The 21923-nt window shown below is 47.9% G+C and overlaps 1 protein-coding gene across 1 annotated transcript in view; it reads left to right on the top strand.

Moving 5' to 3' along the window:
* The window catches only part of LOC144762276 (ATP-binding cassette sub-family C member 10-like), a 1522948-nt gene that overhangs the window by 1024772 nt on the left and 476253 nt on the right, over nt 1-21923 (top strand). Inside the window, exon 16 of the mRNA XM_078647417.1 lies at nt 21624-21813. Coding sequence (XP_078503543.1) covers nt 21624-21813 — 190 coding nt within the window. The remainder of the gene's footprint in view (nt 1-21623; nt 21814-21923) is intronic.

The following is a 21923-nucleotide window of genomic DNA, read 5'->3' as shown; positions in this document are numbered from 1 at the left end:
GTAGAGGCTGCTGAGTTAAGTGGAAAGTGCATGAAAGAGTTTGCCTTCGCCAAGGGATAGCCCCACCACTCCCCGCGAAACTATCCACTCCTATCGAATGTGTGTAGCATCCCACCACAGCCCACCCCTCTCCCTTGAGGAGCCACTGTACCCTTCGGCGAACATCAAAAATAGCCTGTCCTGTTTCAAATCCGGTCTCTACCACCGCCTCGTGCCCTCTCATAGGCCGTTGCTCTCCGCCGCCCCCCACAACCCCCCCCGGTGGCTCGCAACAGAAAGGGCAAGCAGAGGAAGGAGCGAGGGAGGTGCTGCCCAGAGAGAGGTTAGACACACACAGCATGTTTATATCCCGCGCCAAAAGCCCCACGCTCGCCTCTGTGTGAGCTTCCCGTGGCCCAGAACTCCGTCAGGTCCCACCAGACACCACCGCCATAGCTATTTGCAACGGAGACACCTCCAAAGTCAGTCAGGGAGCGGGAGCACAGGGCAAGCCTAGATTGGCTTTTTATTAATATGGCGCATTTCATTCTGAACGTCAGCACCCACCGGAGGAGAAGGAGGGGTGTTCAGTGCAGGCACTGTGCTGGAGGGCGGGTGGGGGTGCTACGAGCTGAGGGACGATGTTAACTGTCAGCGCGCGTGACCGGAGTGTCGGGTCCCAGAATGGCACAGGAGCGCGTGTATGTAGCGCCGCTGCAATAACGGACCCGGACACCATTTAGATACTCCGCGTGGTCCCGGACTAACTCTCGGGGCCACGCCTCCTTTATTTATACTCTACGCGGCGTCCCGTACGACACCGCGTATGCGCACGTCTACGTGCGCGATTCGCTAGACTGCTAACATGCAGTATCGCGACATTACATTCCTTTCAACCTTTAATTGAACAAAACACAAACAGGTGCTTCACAGTCAATAGGTAACACATCAGTGATAAAGAATGATGGGGGCCATCCGGCCGGTTACCAGTCTCGTAGCTCGAAAGTCTGTACTCAGCCCACGACAAAGTCCGCCAGTTGTGAAGACGGGGCTGGATTTCTTCTTAGCCCATAACCTGCTGCTTCTCCTCGGAATAACACTCTCCTGGGGGTTTCTTGAGGTTGGATTCCAGCGGACCGGGCTTCGGGGGTGGATGAGGACTGGTGGTTCTTGGCGTTTCCGCGGCAACGGGACTCGCTGCCGCAATTTCACTCCTGCTGCTCCTTTCACTTCCGAGTGGACTATAGTTCTCTTCTGGCCGAGTGGGCGAGTCTTGGCTGGATCCTTGGTAGGGGTGATCCTCTGTTGGACTGAGTGCCTTCATGAAGAATGAGACGTTGCGTGTGACGGTCTCTCCTCCTCGCTGGGCCGTGACCATGGTGCCAGTGCGGCGCGTGACTGTCCAAGGCCGTGGCTCGAATGGGAGTCTGAACTTACTTCCCGGATACCTGTCCTTCACATAGACTTGGTCTCTTTCATTGATGGACGGTTCCTTGACCCTCCGTCGGAAGCTTGCGTAGTCATTTGACTTCTTTCGGTTGAACAGTGTTCTCCCTGCGTTTGTGCTACGTGGAGTCCAGGTATGATGATTGGGGATAGTGTCTCGGACTATACTTCCCATTGCTGACGGGCCAAGGGCGGCTTCCGTAGTGCGATGTGGCGTGAGCCGGTATTCACTGAGAAATGAGTAGATTGCCTTTTCTACTGGGGCTCCTTCCGCATGGGCAATCCGGATGACTTTATTCAGAGTGCGCATAAATCTCTCGGCTTCTCCGTTAGCTTGAGGCCATCGGGGTGTCACTTTTCGGTGTTGGATCCCCCATTCAGCGAGATAGTCTGCGAACTCTTGTCCCTGGAAGGGAGGTCCGTTGTCAGTCCTAACCCACTCGAAAATGCCGTGGGTGGCAATGGATTTCTCAAACTTTGCTATGACCTCTTTGGCTGCGAGCGTTGTCACGATTTCCACTTCTGGATACTTAGTGAAGTCATCGATGATGACGAGCATATTTCTCCCATCCGGCAGGTGTCCGAAATCTGCGCTCACGCGCTCCCAGGGTCCTCGCGGGTTGTCTTCGGTGATGACCGGGGGTGGAGAGTCGGGTTGTCCTGCTGCTTGGCACCATTGGCATTCTTTGACAGTTCGTTCTATTCTGGTGTCCATGTCCGGGAACCATTTCTTCGCACGAAGCCTGCTCTTGGTTTTTACCATGCCTTGGTGCCCCCGATGAGCGAGTTCGATGGCTTGTTGCGTTAGGCTCGTTGGCATCACGATTCGGGGCCCTCTCAATAAGCACCCTTGGTTATCCACGGACAGTTCTTCCCACACTCTTAGTAGTGCTTCTAGAGCATTTCTTGCCTGTGGTGTCCTTTTGCTCAGCGACTCTTGAAGAACTCTCCAGTCGTTGGCCTGTAGGGCGTTCACCGCTAGTTGGAGGACCTCATCGTTGCGGGTCGCTTTAATTATCATATCTAAGCTCATGGGTAGCGGCCTCGACCTCTCCATTACCACCTTGACGTATTCCTCCGTCTCCTCTGCGTCTTCTTCTTCTCCCTTCGTTGCTGCTCGGGGGTGTCTGGAGAGGTAGTCTGCGGGGTTTGTCGCCCCCGGTTTGAACTCCAGTTGATAATCGTACTCCTGTAGTTGCAGGATCCACTTCTCTATCCTGGGTGGCGGTTTGGAGACTGAGCCTCTGAATAGAGGGAGTAGGGGCTTGTGGTCTGTGGAGACGGTAAATGGGTGTCCATACACGTATACATGGAAGTGTCTGCAGGCCCAGTGGATTGCGATGGCCTCCCTCTCAATCTGGGAGTACCGCTGCTCCGTTTCGGTCAGTGATCTGCTGGCGTATGCAATGGGCGCCCAGTCTTCCTCTCCTTGGCGCTGCGTCAGGACCGCTCCCAGGCCATAGGGGCTGGCATCAACTGCAATGTTGGTCGGTTTTGCCGGGTCAAAGTACGATAGGGTCTTCTCCGCTGACAATGCGGCCTTTGTGTTATGGAATGCCGCGCTCTGTTCCTCGCCCCACTGCCAGGGGGTAGTCGACTTAGTGAGTTCCCTGAGGGGCCTGGTGAGGTTGGATAGATCTGGGATGAACCTCCCACAGAAGTTTACCATGCCCAGGAAGCTTCGTACTTCTGAAATGTTCGTCAGGGCTGGGGCTGATTGCACATCTCTAACTTTGTCAGGGTCAGGGGCGATCCCTTGGTCGGAGAAAGTATATCCGAAGAAGCTGATCTTATTCTGGAGAAATTGGCACTTCTCCCTGTGCAGCGTTATGCCTGAGTCTTTAAGTCTCTGCAATACCCCTTTTAATCTTTGGTGGTGCTCCTCGACGGTGTTTGCGTATATGAGCAAATCGTCACTGACGTTCAAAACCCCTGGGAGTCCGCTCAACACTTCCCTGATGGTGTTTTGGAAGACTTTGGGTGCGCTGGAGATACCGAAGTTGAGACGTCGATAACGCCTGAGGCCCACATGGGTAGAGAAGGTGGTGATATACAGGGAGTCTGGGTGCAGAGGCAACTGATGATAGCCGGATCGCAGGTCCATCTTGGAAAACCACTTAGCGCCGTTTAACTCTCCCAGGATATCATCAATGGTGGGCGTTAAGTGTCGTTCCCTCTTGACTGCCGCGTTGGGTAGGCGCATGTCGACGCATATGCGGACTTGTCCTGGCTGTTTGGGTTTTCGCGCCACCACGATTGGCGATACCCACGGGGTGGGCCCGCTGACCTTCTCGATTATGCCCTGTTTCTCGAGGGCCTCGAGTTCTTCTTCCACCTTTTTCCTGAGGTGGAATGCTATTCTCCGGTGTCTGAGGGCGACCGGTTGGATGGACGGGTCTATGTGGAGGGATACCTCTTTTCCTTTTAGACATCCAATGCCTTGAAACGTGTCTTCAAATTCGTCAAGGATCGCGTCTAACTCCTCCTCCAATACGGCCATCGCGAAAAAGATCAGTTGGAGTTCTTCCGCCGCCCGTCCACTGAGGAGCATGCCACTACCTTCTTTGGTTACGCAGACGGTCGTCGGGACCTTCCTGTCTTGATGTCGTAGCTCCGTTTGGAAACATCCGATTAGCGGGATTGGAGTCTTTTGCCCATAGGCGAAGACGCGGATGTTTGCTGCCTTGAGAGTGGGTTTGTCCCGCAGTTGGTTGTATACGTCTGCCGCCATGAGTTCAATCGAGGCTCCCGTGTCGATGGTGGCCCTCACTTCTTGTTGGTTCAATCTTATGTGGCATCTTGGGAGACGCCTTTTCTTCCTTTGTGGCTGATTGATGGCAAATACGTAGTGGACCGGATAGTCGCCGGAATCATCGTCCATGTCTTCGCTATCTGGGTTCTCGCTGATTGCGTGGGCCGCCTCTGGTTTTTGTTTGGAGGACCTGCAGACTGATGTGAAGTGGTTCATGCGTCCACATGCGCCGCATTTCTTCCAGCACGCTGGACAGTCTTGAGCGCGGTGGGGCATGCCTCCGCAGTATCCACATTCTTTTCTGCGTTCTTGCGGCCTCTTTCCTCCAAATTGTCGCTGTTTTGGCCTGACGACATTCACTTGCTCAGCCGTGTTGACCTGCTCTGCTTTCACCGGTCTATGGAGCGCTGCTTCCATGTGAGATGCTCTCTCCTGCAATAACTCTTTAGAGCGGCCCAGTTTCAGGATGTCGGCTAGCGGTTTTCCATCCTCTTGGAGGATTTTGACTCGCAAGTTGGAAGAGTAGCACCCTTGAATTATTTGGCCACGTATCTCCTCCTGTTCGTCCCTGAAACCACAGGTGCTGGCGAGTTCTTTCAGCCTGCCGTGGAACGCGTCTAGTGACTCCTCCGCTTCCTGTCGCGCTTTCCGGAATATGAACCGTTCATAATCCTTGCTGGCCATGGGTTCAAAATGTGCGTTGAGCGCATTGAGGAGTGTGACGTAGGTGTGTGGCGTACCTTCCACTAGGGTCTTGTAGATTCTGTGGATATCCTTCCCCCCTAGATGAAGAAGAAGTGCCCTGCGCCGTTCCCTCGCCGTCCCAGCACCTTCGAAATAGAATTGTAACCGCTCTGTCCAGTCTTTCCAGCGTGGTGCCAGGGAAGCAGGTGCACCATCGACCACAAATGGTTCAATGGGGGGAATGGCCGCCACCTTGGCACGTGGGGTCCCTCTGTGAGCTGAGCTGAAGGTGGGGCACAAACGCTGCGGTCGCCAGGAAATGACACCCACCTGAGGGGGTACGCCGATGAGCCACTGATCAGTACTTATGCTGTGAAATCAGTGAAGAGTAGGGCCACCTCCGGTGGCAGGGAATTCTCCTGCGCAAGCTAAGTGGGCGTGTGTCTCCCCAGGCAGTTGCAGAATATTAGCGCCTCTTGTGCTCATGCTGCTGGTCAAACTGAAAGTCTTGCCCCCGGGGCGCGCACTGCAAAGCACGCCCCCTGCAATGAGTACACTCACTCTGGGTCACCAGCACTGTAGGGCGTCGCCCGCCGACTTCTGTGGCCGGGGCGGGGAGTCTCAGCTGGGCCGTCCTCATCCGGAGCTCTGTGCGCTGATCGAGCATCGGCACTCCGGCGGGGCAGATCGGAGCGGCCGTCGGGACACAGCATGGGGTCTTTCACCGCCTCGTCGCCATTGTCGGGTCCCAGAATGGCACAGGAGCGCGTGTATGTAGCGCCGCTGCAATAACAGACCCAGACACCATTTAGATACTCTGCGCCTCCTTTATTTATACTCTACGCGGCGTCCCGTACGACACCACGTATGCGCACGTCTACGTGCGCGAATCGCTAGACTGCTAACATGCAGTATCGCGACATTACACGGAGCAGCTCACTCTGATCTCAGACACAGGGGGTGGAATGGTGAGTTGTGTCCACCCACCTCCCTTCCAATCGACTGTCCCTCTAGTTGTACAGTGCCCAGGGCCTGTCTCAGCATTGCCTCAAGAATTTTGCTGCTTCACCTGGGGTGCTGTTAGCGCACTGTCGTCACCCCAAAGATCACTCAATCAGCGCAGTTTCTCCTACCACTTTGGCTGAAAGCTACTTAGCTCGCGAGCCGGCGTCTAAAACCTTCTTGTGAGTGGCTCACGCGTGCCCATGCACAGCAGAGGCATGCGAAACTGCTTCCAGGAGACACATGTTTATCTGTCTCCCTGTGGATAGGTGAGCTAGTTGCTCTACCTAATCAGATGTGAAACAAAGTGCAGCTTCAATTGCTGACAGGTCTCCTGGGAGACGTACTCTTTTGCAGGAAAGTATTGTGACAGCATCACGGGGAGGCATGCTACTGATATTTGACACTCGTCTCTCCAGCCTCTTTCTAAGGCGCTCACCGGGACCTGATGGCTCGCTTGGGATAGTGCTGCCAATACTAAGCAAACTCTGTGCGAGCAAGCATCATCCTCGTTAAATGCTGGGGGAATTAAAATAATATTTCTTTCGTTTTTGGCCATCATTTGTCATTTTACTACTAGGCCAGGTGTTCCTATCTAGGGTTGCCACATGGTTGGGTAAATAATAGGGCCTTAACTGTCAAAATATCTAATTTTCCACTGTATGTTTTCACCAGAAGCAGTGTTGATTATATACATCAACACTGCTTCTGGTGAAAACAATAAAAACAGGTTAGACTGAGGTGATATCACACATATGGGGGCACGCTATAGATCAGATTGCATGTCCTCAACTAGACACCTAAAGGTAGTCAAATAAAAGTAAGGAGTTGGGATGTAATCAGAGGTAGGTACCTCTAGAAAAACAAATTTTATTTTCTTTGTGTATATTCCCGGCTAGAAATATTTTCCATAATTTTAAAACGCTACTCACCGGACTCCAGAACGAATTGGTAACAAAGTCAAAAGTAGCATCATTTATCCATGTCCAGACTACTAAGTTTGAATTTTCTTGGATAATGTGTACAGTTTTTGCTAACAGTCAATCAATTGAACCCTGCAAGGGCTGGTGTGATAACTGGTGAAATAACCATTGGTAAACTCTGGCGGGTTATGGAACGATATAGTGTAAATGTAAACTTTTTGAGAAAACTCACAGAAGCTGCTTCCTTACTAAATTATGTCTTCAAGCAGTGTGCGTGTGAAGTCTGTCTGAAACACGGAGCCTTTCACGATATCGTAGAGGTGGGACAGTGACTATTGATCTTTTGTCTCATCATCTACTTCATTAACGCCATGGCAGCAAAGGGGTTCCACTGACATATGGAAAGCATTGGCATAGCCAATAGGGCTCGCCTTTGGGACCTTATAAGTGTTTAGTTATCCAACACAATATCCTTGGTGCAACAACATCAACTGTTGCATGGCTAAACACTTATAAGGTCCCAAAGGCGAGACCTAGTGGCTATGCCAATGCTTCTTTCTTCCAGAGAAGCCACGGACAGTGTCCACTTCTCCTGCTCTACCCTTGTCAGCTGCCTCCCCCTCTTTCTTTCTCTTCCTCTTATTCCCTTTCTGTCTTTCTCTCGCTCCTCCCCATTTGCTAAAAAACGTGACTTCAAAAACAGCTCTTACCCCCTCGCTCCTCTCTTTTCCTTCATTCGTTCCCCTGTGAAATGGATCGAACAAAGAAAGAAACACCTTTGCTGAATATGTGATGTTGTTCTAACATTTTTCTAGTCCAAAGGGCAGTCTTGGGACGGAGAGTAAAAAAAGGTTTCAAATACTTAAAATAAATAACTAAATACAGCAAGACAGAGTGGTCGCAAAGTGGCCCACACACTTTAGCGCCACTTTACACAGTGTGCCAGTGAAGCACGTTTTCTCGTCTGTGAACAGCATTGTTTTCCCGGGTGGAAAAGCACACCATTCCTGGAGGTACTGCAATACCTGGTTGATGTGTGCAGTAGAAAATGTTTAATGTGATCCTTATCAGCTTTTTTCCTTATTGTGGTTTATAAAATGTGTACTGTTCCTTGGTGTCCAGGGATGCGGTCTTTTTAAACCATACTACTTACGTTTGGGCCCTTTTCAGGCAAAAGCACTCATTAATTCCTGAAGAATGAATGTAAAAGCGTTAAGGTAACCATGTTGTCCTGCTGTATTCCCTATGAGTGTTTGCTTTTTCCAGGATGTTGTTACTTTTTTTCAGCCAACAAAAAAACAATAACAACACTTCTTTCAACCGTTTCCCATTGTTCACATTAATACCTTCCATTGTCTTGGGGTATGGAGAGAGCCAATATTGACTCTATTCTTTACCTACCTGAGGCCTGTGGCACCCTTCAATCTAGGAGGCCTCAGTGAGTCAAAAGTTGCAGGTCTAACTGATCTGTCCAAATCCTTCACTTCTTCCGCAGGATGCTGAGGAGAGTGAGAAGGAGGTTGAGGATGAGGAGGAGCTGTTCCTCCTAGGAATGCTCTGTATCAACCCTGGAGCAGATAAAATGGGCCTACTCCTGTGACCCCCTTCTATACCCTCAGTACTCCTTCTACAGATGTAGGGTTGTCCATAGTAGTCTCTTCTGACTCCTCATGGCCATGTTTAGACTCAGAGCCAGCAGATGCGAGAAATGTCAAAGACAAGTCAGATCACTGTGCTTGCCCGATAATATTACAGGGTCTTCACGAAATTAAGCATACTATTGCTGGAAATCTGGGCAAAGATGGCCGCTGGCGTCTTAGGTTAAGATCGTCGCGATTTCTCCCATCGAGCAGTATAACCATCATAAACTATATTTTAAAAGATTCAATACAGAGTCGGAATACATCCATTTCTTCTCACGGAATTTGAACACGTATCTGGAACTGTTATAAATACCTAAATGGGAATCTGCATTATATAATTGTGTGGCTCCTGAAGAAGGCGTTGTCTACGCCGAAACGCGCGTCGGAACATTATTGCCACGTTTCATTTAGACACCATTGAAAATAGATGGGTGTCTAACTTTGCTAATTTGTATTAAAAGTACTGAAAATTAATGAATTTTACCCTTGCATGTTTGCTGTCAGATAGTGATGCTGATTAGCTCACTATATGATTTTTAACTGTGTTTATTAAAATTACACTGTGTTTTTTATATAAGTTTTGGCTCCTTTTTGTTTTGTTCCCTATCACTTGGTTCCATTGTCAATTGCCTAGGAAGTTATTCTCATGTATCTGTGTATCTACCCTACCTAGTATTCTAAACTTCTAAGGGATTGATTAAAGAAAGGGCTATGCTAGACCCCTGACACTCAAACCAAAACGTTTAGCAAAAGACACTACCTATCCAGTATAGTGTATGCCCAAGTTAGTAGTGGTTTCTTGTGGAAACCTCACTGATGACAAAGTGGTAAAGCAATTCAAGTCTTTATCCCCAACCTCTGCACCACAAATGTAGGAGGCTGGCTCAGTATATGGTGTACACCTATTAGGAAAGCACTGTTCATTGAGTCAAGACAACTCTAAATGATAGTAGAAGTGGTGCCTGATAACCAAAGCTCTAAAGCAGCAGAAGTGAAGAGCAGCTAAATCTTATTCTGTAGGGGTAAAGCGGGTAGATTACCACACAGTCAGTGAAGCTTGCACACAAGAAAGAACCAAACCAATACACCCTTGGAGCTAGCACTGTTACTAGTGCTAGTGCTAGGGGCACTACGGAACGTAGTAGCAGTATTGGTGCCTTTCTTAGGACGTATGGAAAAATATGACTTATCTACCTGAGTTTTACAAGCAAAGCACCAAGGTTTCTTGATATTCTTATTATAAGAGGAAGGGGGGGACTTGGACCCACCCCCAGAAGATGAGGTTTTTGGGCCTCAAGAACACTCTTTCTGCTTGTCTTAATCTTAAAGTTTCTCCCCATCCTTCTATTGGGACATAGAATTCTTCTTTTTCGTCTGGTCCACCCACTATGAGACTTATTGCTCACCCTGGTGCGAACCCATGTGTCTGCCTTCTTTTCCCATTCTTGGGGAGAGGTCAAATCGAAGTCCACCAGGTATTGTTGCATTTTTCAGACACACAGTTAAGGGTCTGCTCTCTCATGATCAAATTGTCCAGCCTATCATAGTCATGTATGTTACTACCATGGAACCAGCTTTCCAGAGCTGTAACTGTATAGTCTATAAAATCAACCCAGTCTTGTGAAGTGGCTTGCTAAGTATCTATGGACTTCTGTACTCTTCACAGGTAAGCCCTAATCCTTCAATGAGTGCCTCTTTAAAGATCTGGTAGTTGTCTGCATCCTTTTCTCTAACTGACAAATGTTTGTCTCTGCCTCTGTCTTCAAAGGAGAGCCACAGGATAGCTGCCTACTGCCTCTGGGGGACCTTTTGGCATTTACATGCCAAATCCAGTGCAGTAACAAATGAGTGGATGTTATCCTCAGTTTTGTAAAGAGGGACTCTCCTTCTAAGATTCCTAGTGTCAAAGGGGAAACATTCTTTAGAACGCGGTGTTCACACCGCAGTGCCTTTATAACGCTGCCATTACAACGCAAGTCGTTACTACTGTTGGGCAAGGAATGTTGTAATTTTATATTCCAACACCTTCCCTACTGTTACGAGGACTGGTGTTGGAATATAAAATTATAAGTTTCCAAAATTCGCGCCCTCCAACGCAAGTCGTTGTAACGACTTGCATTGTAATGCCCGCGTTGCCAAGTACCGCGATCTTTTAGAACGCGTGGTACTGACATACATCTGTGTCAAAGTGTACCTCCTTGATTCTGGAGTCTCTAGTGCTGCCGCCATGGAGATCTAACCCCAAATTCTTCCTTTCTCTCTCTCTACCTCTAGGGATTCACAATCAAAAACCAGCTGCTCTGTAGTCAATTTGAGCTTTGCCTTCTCAAATCTGAGCATGTTGTACCCTCTATATAACACTTCCCCCTCTGTGGTAGAGTGGATGGACCCAGTGCCCCTGTTCCTTGTCACTTGGTAGTGGTCTGGCTGGGCCCTCCTCTTCGATTGGGCTCTCCTGTATTGTCTAAATTCTGCCCCTGATTTGTCAATCTCTTCTACTTGTATGTTGAGTGTTTGCTTCTCTTCTTGTGCTGATTTTACCTCAGCATCCCCTCCGGCAAGTGTCATCTATCATGAATGTGTTTGACTTTGATCACTTTGATTACTGGGATGTACGCTTTAATTTCCAAAAGCCCTTCCAAGTTCTGTCATTCTTCCCCCTCTTTCAATGCTCAGATTTGCAGAGTTTTGCTCTTCTTCACCTGTTTTCCTAGTTTTTTGCATTTTTTTCCGTACTGCGTTTTACTTGGCTTTCCAGTGGCACTATCATTGTTGTAATTACTTGAGTCACATCGGACATTGATTGCAGGGATTGCTCCACCGCTTGTATTCTAGAACCCAGATTTGATATGCCTGAGGCCAATTCTGTGCGGAGCCTTTTAAGACGTCAGGGATCTGTGGAAGTATTTTATAAAGTCAGCTAGGTGTGCCTTTAAGTTTTCTTTTGCAAGAGAGGCTGTGTGTTTTGCAGCCATTGTGTCCTCGTCTTCTGTGTTCTTCTGGTTTCTGCGTTCCCTCCAACTGACCAGACCTACTGACAACCTTGGGAACTGCCGTGGACTCTGGCCTAGTCAGAGAAGTCACGGAGGATGTCCTACTATGTGAGGGTGGCATTGACCATGGCACTTTGGCTGTTTGCCCTACTTATATGAGGAAATACAAGCAACAGCACCACATCAATGGTATTGAGGAAGAAGCGTTCAGGGAAATAGGTGCCAGTGTCACTATGGTGGCTGATAAACTGGTGTTTTTTTAGCAGATTCTATTTGGGCACACTTACCAAATATCTAACACATGGTATCACAAAGTGCCACCCCATGCCAGTGGTTAACCTTAGCTCGGGGGGAGGGGTAGTGGCTCTAATAAAGGTTATAGTATCCTCAAGTATTCCTGTAGAGTGTCTCATGGACAATGTTTTGGAGACTTTAGCATAGGCTGGAGTGGAGTTAAGGACTGATGCAACCATACTTGGTGTCTCTGAAAGTGTTTTTGTCACAACTAGAGTACAGGTCAAGAAACAGGGAAATCAAAAAGCAATGGAGCCTGAAATAAGGGCCCAGACTGTTACCAAGAAGAGAGGTAGGAAGAGTAATAAATGTTCCTCCCCTCAATAAGCCTCCTGAGGTAGGTGATCTTGCCCCTTGTGAGGAAACTGCCTCAGAGGAGCATGGGCCTAGCACGGCAGAGCTTTTGGGATCAAGGGAACCTTCCAAGGTGGAAATGAGTATGGAGCAGAAGTCCTGCCCTTCTCTTGAGAGACTCAGATAGCAAGCTGCTGCAGAGGCAGGGGATTTCCGTGGGACCATTTAAGTCTACTGGGAACACTGACTCCTTTATTCTGAGGCTAGAGACCCCACGACTGGTGCCACCAGGAGGTTGGTTGTTCCTCAGAAGTTTAGGGAATTCCTCTTAACCCTGGCACATGGCATACACCTTGCTAGACATCTTGGGCAAAGCAAAACTTGGGACAGGTTGGTTCCACAATTTCACTGGCCCTAAATGTCTGAAGACACCAAGGAGTTGTGCCGCCCCTGTGTCAACTGCCAAGCCAGTGATGAGTCAGTTAGCACTACAAAGGCCCCCTTAGTTCCATTTCCACTGGTTGGGGTTACCTTTGAGAGGGCATGTATTGAAATAGTTGTCCCCCTAGATCCTCCCAACAGCCTCTAGAAATAGTTATATCTTTGTGGTGGTGAGCCATGCCACCAGATACCCAAAAGCTAGTCCAATTAGGACCACTAAAACTACTGCAGTGGCCAAAGCCCTCCTAGGAATATTTTACAGAGTGGGTTTTCCTAAGGGTAGAGGCTACCTGAAAGCTATGTGTAAAGAGTGTGGCGTAAACTATACATTTACCACATCTTGCAATGGGTTAGTTGAAATATTCAACAAAACCCTCAAAGGTATGATTATGGGACTATCTGATAAACTCAGGAGGAGGTGGGAAGACCTACTACCTTGCCTTCATTTTGTCCACATAGTGATTCCACAGAAGGGAGTGGGACATAGTCCATTTGAACTTCTGTTTGGACATCCAGTTAGGACCCACTTTGTCTAGTGAAGGAGGGATGGGAGCAGCCTCTCAAACCTTCCAAGCAAGACATTGTAGACTATGTGCTAGACCTGTGTTCATATGTGGGTGAGTACATGAATACCAGTAAAAACCTGGAGACCAGTCAAGAACTTAAGAAGTTATGGCATGAACAAAAGGCTATTCTGACTATTTACCAGCCAGGGCAGAAAGTTGTGGGTCTACAACCTTGGGCCCCAAGATCTCTCCAAGATAAATGGAGAGCTCTTAGGGCCCCATACAAATTTGGAGAAGAAAGGTGAGGCCACCTACATGGTAGACCTAGGCTCTCCCAGAAGCCCCCAACGGCTGCTCATTGTGAACTGCATGAAGCCTTACTTTGACAGAGCTGACATAAGCTTGCTCATGGCGACTGGTGAGGGACAGGAGGAAGAGAGTGACCCTCTCCCTGATCTCCTCTCATACAACCCAGTTGATGGTTCAGTTACATGGAGTAGTCTTGGCAGACTGTCTCACTCCCCAACAGCAAACTGGTAGCAACAGGTTCTCAGTCAGTTCCCACAGCTCCTTTCTCTAACACACAGTCAGACTACCTTGTGTGCCCATGAGCTAGACACAGGTGACAGTCTGCCTTTCAAGAGTAAAATGTAATGGCAACCTGGCATTGTTAGAGGTTGCATCAGGACAGAGGTCCAGAAGATGCTAGAGTTAGGGGTCATTGAGCCTTCAGACAGCTCTTGGGCTAGTCCGGTACTACTTGTGCCCAAACCTCATTCCTAGGGTGGAAAGAGAGAGATGAGGTTTTGTGTAGACTACAGAAGCCTCAATGCAGTCACCAAAACCGATGCCTATCCTATCCCCAGGGCAAATGAACTTATAGATATATTGGCTTCTGCCAAGTATTTCCGCACCTTTGACCTGACTGCTGGCTATTGGCAAATCAGGCTCACAGATGCTGCCAAACTCAAAACTGCATTTTCAACCAATGGTGGGCACCACCAGTTGACAGTAATGCCCTTTGGTTTGAAAAATGCACCTGCCACATTTGGGAGATTGGCGAATCAAGACTTTAGTGCAGCATATCTAGCTGATATTGCTGTCTTTAGCTCTACCTGGCAGGATCACCTGGTCCAGCTCAGGAGTGTACTTGAGGCCCTGCAGAAAGCAGGCCTCACTATCAAGCCCATCAAGTGGCAGAGAGGGCAGAGAAAAATTGTATACTTGGGCCACCTGGTGGAGGCCAAATTCAACCTTTGGAGAGCAAAGCCCATAGCATTATCAATTGGGTTGCTCCCACTAACCAGACTGAGGTCAGACCTTTTCTTGGCCTGACTGCATATTACAGAAGATTTGTTAAGGGGCATGGGTCCATTGTGACACACCTCAATGATCTCTTCTCTAAGAAGATGCCTAGGAAGGTAAATTGGACAGCTAGCTGTGAAGAGGCCTTTGGTGTCCAGAAGAAGGCCCTGTGCTCAGCTCTTAATCTGCAGAGTCCTGATTACTCCAAACAATGTATTGTTCAGTTAGATGCCTCTGAGATAGGATAGGAGCAATATTATCCAACTCAGTGAAGAGGGCCAGGCTCTACCAGTAGCTTTTATCAGGAAAGGTTGATTCACAGAGAGAAACGTTGGTCAGCTATAGACAGACCCTCCAGAATTTTGCAATTTCGCGATTCTCGAAAAAAATCGTGAAATCAGCCGACAAGCACGATGGGCGCGATATTTAGAATTATCACCGCGATATTTGCCAAAAAGTGTCTGCAAAACAAACAATTCCCATTAATTGGCTGTGCGTGCACACATCACTACGTGCCGCCGTCCAGCCGTCCAATACTTGCTTCCTCCTGACCAATTTCTCCAGCTTGGTGAGGTGTGCTAATTAAACTTTTTCATAACCCCGCTTTTGCAAAGCCCACTGCTTCGATGCTATCACGTCTTCCCTGCACTAGAGTTCCAGCGCCTGTATCCAACCCTGATCCAACCCTGATCCTCTGCAGGCGGGCCTGTATGTCCATATTAGAAACATCCAGAAAGACCTCTGCACGGCTGGCTTTTGACAAGAACTCAGAAGGCACGAGTGCCCGTGCCAGCTGGGTCCATCCCTGAGGCCACTTGTCTCTCCTGCTATTGAACAGGCCTTCTCCAGCCGCCAGGTGCTCTGTGGAAGCGCAGGGTCATTAATCACTGGATAAAGGCCCGGCGCTAAGCGTAGCTTCCATTCCTCATTCGTAGGCCGGGGTCTGTAGAATGACGTGTCAGGGGAGACTGTAAAAGTTCAGCATCCGCAGTGAGGTCAAATCCATCATCTCACCTGCTTTTGGGGGGAGCGCTTTCTTACAGTTGGTCCCAGAGGAATGCAAGACACCTGGTCCCCTGTTAACTCAGTTTACATTGATTTAAGGCTGAAAACGATTGATTACGAATAAAATAAGGTGCCGCAATAATGCTGCTAAATTTCCACTTTTGTGCTACTAAATTTCCGATGTTGTGCCTCAAAATTTGCAAATCTATGCCGCAATATCCTGGGGGGTCTATATACAGAGGGAGGCCTTTGTGGTGGCCTGGGTCTTGAAAAAGCTGAGAGCATACCTGTTTGGCACTCACTTGTCCAACAAGATCACAAGCCCCTCCTATAGCTCAAACAAATGAAGGGTGAAAATCATAAACTTCTGAAGTGGTCCATTTCCCTACAGGGAATGGACTATTCAGTGGAACATAGACCTGGAAGTAACCATTCCAACACAGATGGACTTTCCAGATATTTCCACTTAGTGTGTGCTCGGACTGTAGTGCACTTGGATTCTGCTAATCAGTGCCTGTGCTCTCTTTCCTCAATTCATTGGTAAGTACTTTGTACACCCCACAATTGGTATACTGGTGTGCCCCAGTAAGTCCCTAGTATATGGTACTAAGGTACCTAGGGCATTGGTACACCAGGGGTCTCCAGTGGGATGCAGTATGTATTGTACCACCCATGAGAGCCCATGCAAACTGTGACTGCAGGTCTGCCATTGCAGCCTGTGTGAAATGGTGCATTCACCTTTCACTTCAGATATAAGGTTTTCCTTAGATTCTGGTCACTGCACTTAAAACCTATAAATGACCTCTAAGGTAGTCCTTACAGCCCACATGCAGTGTGCATGGTTCTAAGTGTGAGGATAGCCCATGCACAAGCAGAGAGACCCAAACAAATCCTGGAGTCAATTCTCTGGCTTTGTAAGTGCAGGGAAGTCATCTTAAGGTATGTAGTGGATATCTGGCAAAGTCGAGATGTTCAGCTATATAATGGCTTCACCAAACCTGTGCATGATCCCATGTACTGGGAGGCTCCTTAGCGGACTCCCCCATGTCTACCTTTGTAGCCTTGCAGGGTATGCGTGCAAGGCGGTGCTGCTGCTGACCTTAGACACTGTTCTATCCTCCTGCTGCTGAGCTTAACTCGAGCAGGGGAAGGCAACACAAAAGATTTCCTGTAGAGGAGAGGTGTAGCTACTTCTCTCTTTGAAATAGGTGTCTTAGGCTTGGGTGGGGATGTTTCAGAGCACCTCCAGACTGCTTTGAAGGGCACATGTTGTGCCCTCCTTGCACAGTCCAGGGGCCCTTGGCTCCTGCTCTGGTACAAAACTACACAAAGGACAGGGGAGTGACCCCCCGCTATCCAGCTCCTCCCCTGGGAGGTGCCCACATCTCTACCAGGTGGCCACTTGAAACTGCCATCTTGAATTTTAGATGTGGATAGGCCCATGGGAGCATCTGAATTGGTCACTCCACCAGAGTAGCGTCCGCCCCCCTCCCACCCCACCGATGGGTGGGTCACCGCAGAAGTAGTCCTACCCCCTTTTTGGGTTATTTAATGGCTCCCCTGAGGGTGGGTCTTTAGATTCTTATGGACTTTTTCTTCAAGAACAGAATGCCTCTGGTAGGAAGACTCCTACTGCAACTTCATCTATGTGCTCCTCCAAGTGCTGCAACCTTCGTGGCCGTTCATCCTCCTGAGTCACCAAGGACTCTAAATTCATCAAGAAAGCAAGAAGGAATCTCCCTTGAAGTGAAGGAGTGAAGGAGTCACTACCCTGCAGCCGCAGGATCCTGCTTTCCCAAGGTCACCTCAAAGCTCTACAACGTAGGTGGTGGTTCGATGGCTCTCCAGAGGCCTGACCTGTCTTCCCTGCAACTTGGGGGACTGCAATCCCTCTCCAGCCTAGGGGACTGCATTCCTGTGCCTCCGTCTGTTTGAAGTTGCCAGGGGTTGTTGTCTCCCCTGAGCGAATATCTTCAAGCTCCAAGAGGTCCTAGCCTCAAACATCACACAGTTTCAAGAGTGATGTCCCCACTGCATCTACTGCGATGTGGGCCTCCATCTTCTATGCACTGCAGAGGCCTCTGTGCATCTATGTGCCTGCTGCCAGAGGATCCTCCTGGGTCTCCATTGATTCCTGCTGGCTCTACAGCTTACTGAGGGTTGGTCCTGACGTAGCCCCTGCTGGGTGAGTCCCTTATACCTTGAGTCCCTCAGACCTTGCTGGTCAGCAACTAAGCATTTCATATTGCAACACGTCTGTTGTGTTTGACAAGGCTTGTTGGTGGTCCTGCCAGCCACTGACATTCCTGCATCTCATCAACAAACATGCAACATCACCTGGGCTCCGCCACTGCAGCTTTGAGGCCTACGTGCTACAGCAATGGACCTTTGACAATGGCTGGCATATTTCTCGTGGACCTCCTGGACACCTCCGGGTGGTTTGGACTCTATCACCTCTTTTTACAGGTACTCTGCATCTAGAATCCACTTCTGGGTTCCACCAACCTGGTCCACAAGACTCTGTAGTTGCTGGACATTTGAGGCTCCCTAATGACCTCAACTGCCAGTTCCCACACCACTTCGCACCTATGCTCCTAGGCTCCCGGGTGTAGGTATCCAGGTTCTCTGGGTATGAATGGGTGGGGGTGCCCTCCAACCTCCCTTGTTCCAACTGGTTTCCTCTGGGTTCTCTGGGAAGGGTCCTGAAACAGTAAAACTCCAACCGCAACTACCCTCATTATCCTATGGACACTGACCTGGGCTATCACCTCTACAAACGGGCACCCAGCAACTCTTAGTTACTTACTTGTGGTGATTCCGTGCTCCCCCAGACCCCTAGTTCCTTGGGGGTTAGTCTTGGTTTGGTGCTTTACTCACATTCCATTTACTTAATATATGGTTTACACCCCCCCATAGGGGCCCATGTGTCCTATGTGCTTTACTTACCTGTTTTGAAGTGTATTTTATTGTTTATTAACATCTCCGGGTTGGAAGTATACCAAAGAAGTTGTAGTGTTGGTGTATACTAAATACAAGGTCTTTTTCTAACACTGGTGTGGTTCTTTCTTGTATGTAAGCTTCACTGACTGACTGACTGAGTAGTAATGTACCTGCTTTACACCCTCCTGAATAAGGCTTAGCTGCTATCCACAGCTACCACTTGAGAGCGTTGGTCATCAGGGACCAATTCTACTATCATTAAGGGTTGCCTGGACACACTGCACAGTGCCTCGCCAATAGGTGTACTGAGCCAGCCTTCTACACATCGCAGACATCTTCCTATGCCCATGTAGAGCAGAAATATGCCCTTAGATATTATTATTACATTGATTAACTCATTCAAGATAAAGTGCAGGACAGAGTGACACTGGTCAGCAATAACACAGCGCCTAGCACCCCACAATACATATCTCATGCCCCAAGTAGGAAATTTTAATTCAGTCGATCTTTGTCATTGGCTGAAGAATAGTGCAGCAGAAAGGTGTGTTAAATGTTCAGCAGTAACCTTTTATCTGCTGCAATTAAATCTTAATGGTTGCAAAGATTTCCCCTTCCATGTATATCCTGGATATAGTTTGGGACTGGATTGCTGGAAAAAGGCGTTTTGGTGTTGGGATATGAGGGAGGCAGGGAGGTGAGGGACACAATGATAAGTTACTTGGCAGAGCAAATACAAGGAAAAGTCAGAGAAGCGATTAAGGACAGAAAAGATGACTGGAAGAGTTTATAATAGGAATTAACGAGGGTAGGAAGGACATTAAAGCCAGATTCTTTATAATCACAGAATAAAGACTATCCCCAAGATTCATACAGAGCAAAAAAGAGTAAACACTGATAACCTCAGATTTTTACAATTTATTAAAACATTGGAAAATACTGAAAAACCCCCACCAGACTGCACAACAAATAGAAACTGAAAATTGAAAGCCAAGTCATGAAGTAATACTATCACAAAATGTGCTGCATTAAGATGCATATTTTGTCTTCTGTAGCAGCACACTGTAACTAACCCTGCTGCATCATTTGTTCCTCCCCTGCCGCATAATTCCAGTGACCATGTTCATAGTGAACAAAGTTATAACATCACGTATAATTGGTACTTAACCGTAGAGATTGAGGTTGATTTTCCCAAATACCAGTAATTTGTGTTAGAGGTGTGGAAGAGAGAAGGGAACTGATCTGCCCATTTCGGTGGTCATGTGTAAAGTTACAACATACTGGGATACTTGGCAAGATTAAGCAGATAATGGGATACCATATAAGGGGATATTGTTGGATCTTCGAGATCCAAAAGCAAAGGGTATGTTCAGAAGCAACAAATTATTAGTGGGGCATCTTAAAATGGCCATCAAGCAATAAATACTTTAAAAATCCATCCCCTCCATTGATATTAAGAAGTGCCGAACACAATAGCAATGGAAAAAATAATGTATGATATAAATAATCAGCACAAAAGGTGTAAGCAGACATGACAGCCATTGATTGATCACTTGAACTGAAACTCGCACCACCAGACAGCAGAGATTGAGAGCTTTAGACTCAAATGATTGGGAGAGATTTACCATCTAGTATTGAGAAAAAAAAACTCACAGGACAATGTTGCTTGGTTCTAGGACGAGAGGGTGCTGACGGGGTAGGAGGTGAGGGAAAGGTGGCGGGGTATGCCCAGCTGTGGGCCCCTTGCTCACTTTGCCACTGGATTCAAGATTACCTGGCTGATGAGGGCTGTGAGCCCGAAACCGGTCCCAGGATGCTTGTTTCCGGTCCAGGGTAGACATTGCTTGGCAGTTCCGGCTGGACTGTTCCCATGAGGCACAGGGTCAGACTGATTTTCACATAGCCATGTCTAAACTGGGGTGGCGGAGTGAGCTAAAGAATGATGATGGATTAAACCCAGATCAGTTGACTGGGGGTGAGTGCTTGCAATGTTCAACACTCCGTCCATCATCCCCTTTGGTTATGCTTTGTTAGTCCTAAATTGGCAGGGTATGCCCAGACGTGGGTCCCTTGCTCACTTTGCTACTGGATTGAAGATAGCCTGGCTGATGAGGGCTGTGAGCCCGAAACCGGTCCCAGGATGCTTGTTTCCGGTCCAGGGAAGACATGGCTTGGCAGTTCGGGCTGGACTGTTCCCATGAGGCACAGGCTCAGACTGATTTGCATATAGCCATGTCTGAACTGGGGTGGCGTAGTTAGCTAAAGAATGATGATGGATTAAACCCAGATCAGTTGACTGGGGGTGAGTGCTTGCAATGTTCAACACTCTGTCCATCATCCACAGAGATAGAAAAAGGACCAGACATAAGCTGAAAATATACGTATGCATTGTTTTGGAAATGCAACTGTCTAATAAAAATATGCTTGCAAAAAAAATAAACAATAAAATACCAAATTGACAGAAGAAACCCTAGGGCAAGGTTTTATATAAAGGAAGATGGAGGATTCCAAGACAAGGGAAGGAAATCAAGCCAGTTATCTGGAAAAAAGTAGATGAAGTTGGAGCAAGCACTGGCTAGTAAGGTAAAGCTGGAGAGTGCCCCCTCAACTAAAGCAGAGAACTCTGTAGTCCCCAGAAATGAGAACAAGGGGGTGAAGAACACGCCGTATTGGATAGGTTCCATTCTTTAAAGAGTAGTGTACAGATATCCATTTTCAAATGGTTTTAGGCATAGGGTGGAATACCTATGATGAAATGATTGTTGATGGAGCTTGAGATAGTGCCATTAAGAGCATGTCTGCACATCTTTAGTGCCCGCATCGTCACCCTCCTGTGATTTTTAACAAGATGGAAAAGGTCTATCGGGAAGATTCCTTGTCCCAGCGCATCCCTTGGGGTAGCAGCGCCAAAGAAACAGTGTGCCATGACACCTAATGGGAAGACCTTTGATGCGCTACATATTTTTCTATCAGGAACTTAATGACCACCAACTCCTCGGCCACAGAAAGGCTTGTTCAGTTGTGTTCAAAGTTCAGAAATATGCTGGTGAAATTAAAGACTATAGTTCATATTTGTTTCAGGCAGAAGCTGATGAATATGTGTGGTATATGGTATACCCAAAGTATCCCATTAAGTTACATTAGTTTAACATAACATTATCACCTACTGCCTCTGAAACCATGTGTCCATCCTTTCCTAATCATACTCCATGTTTTCTAGACACCTAAGTGCATGGAACCAAAATTAATATTATCATTATTTGTTGGTTCACAGAGAGCTTTGTATCTGTGATTACTGAACTATGTAGGGCAGTCATCTGATGGTAATGAACCACATATAGATATAAGGATTGGAACCTGCCTTATTAGCCAAATATGATAAATGGATTAAGGGTGTCATATTGTTTAACTTTCTGCAGACACCCCAATGCCGTCACTGCACCTGAACAGCCGAGAATCCCTGAAGATTTTAAGTTCTACCTCACAGTTTATGGATGCATCACAGTGGGCAACTCTATTCTAACAATTATCCGTGCCTTCATGTTCGCTCATGGCACAATCCGTGCTTCGTTAACCATCCATGACAGGCTGCTTCAAAGGGTTATGAAGGTAAGTGACTGCCAAGAGTACATCACTTCATGCTGATACCATAAGCTTATTGTAATGTTGGCAACTAGAAGAGTGTTGATTGCCCATCAGTCTGTGCCACTTTGCAAAGA

Source organism: Lissotriton helveticus, chromosome 6 (genome assembly GCF_964261635.1).
Source record: "Lissotriton helveticus chromosome 6, aLisHel1.1, whole genome shotgun sequence".
Lineage (NCBI taxonomy): Eukaryota > Metazoa > Chordata > Amphibia > Caudata > Salamandridae > Lissotriton > Lissotriton helveticus.
Note: the sequence above shows the minus strand (reverse complement) of the source record. Positions and strands in the feature narration are given on the sequence as shown.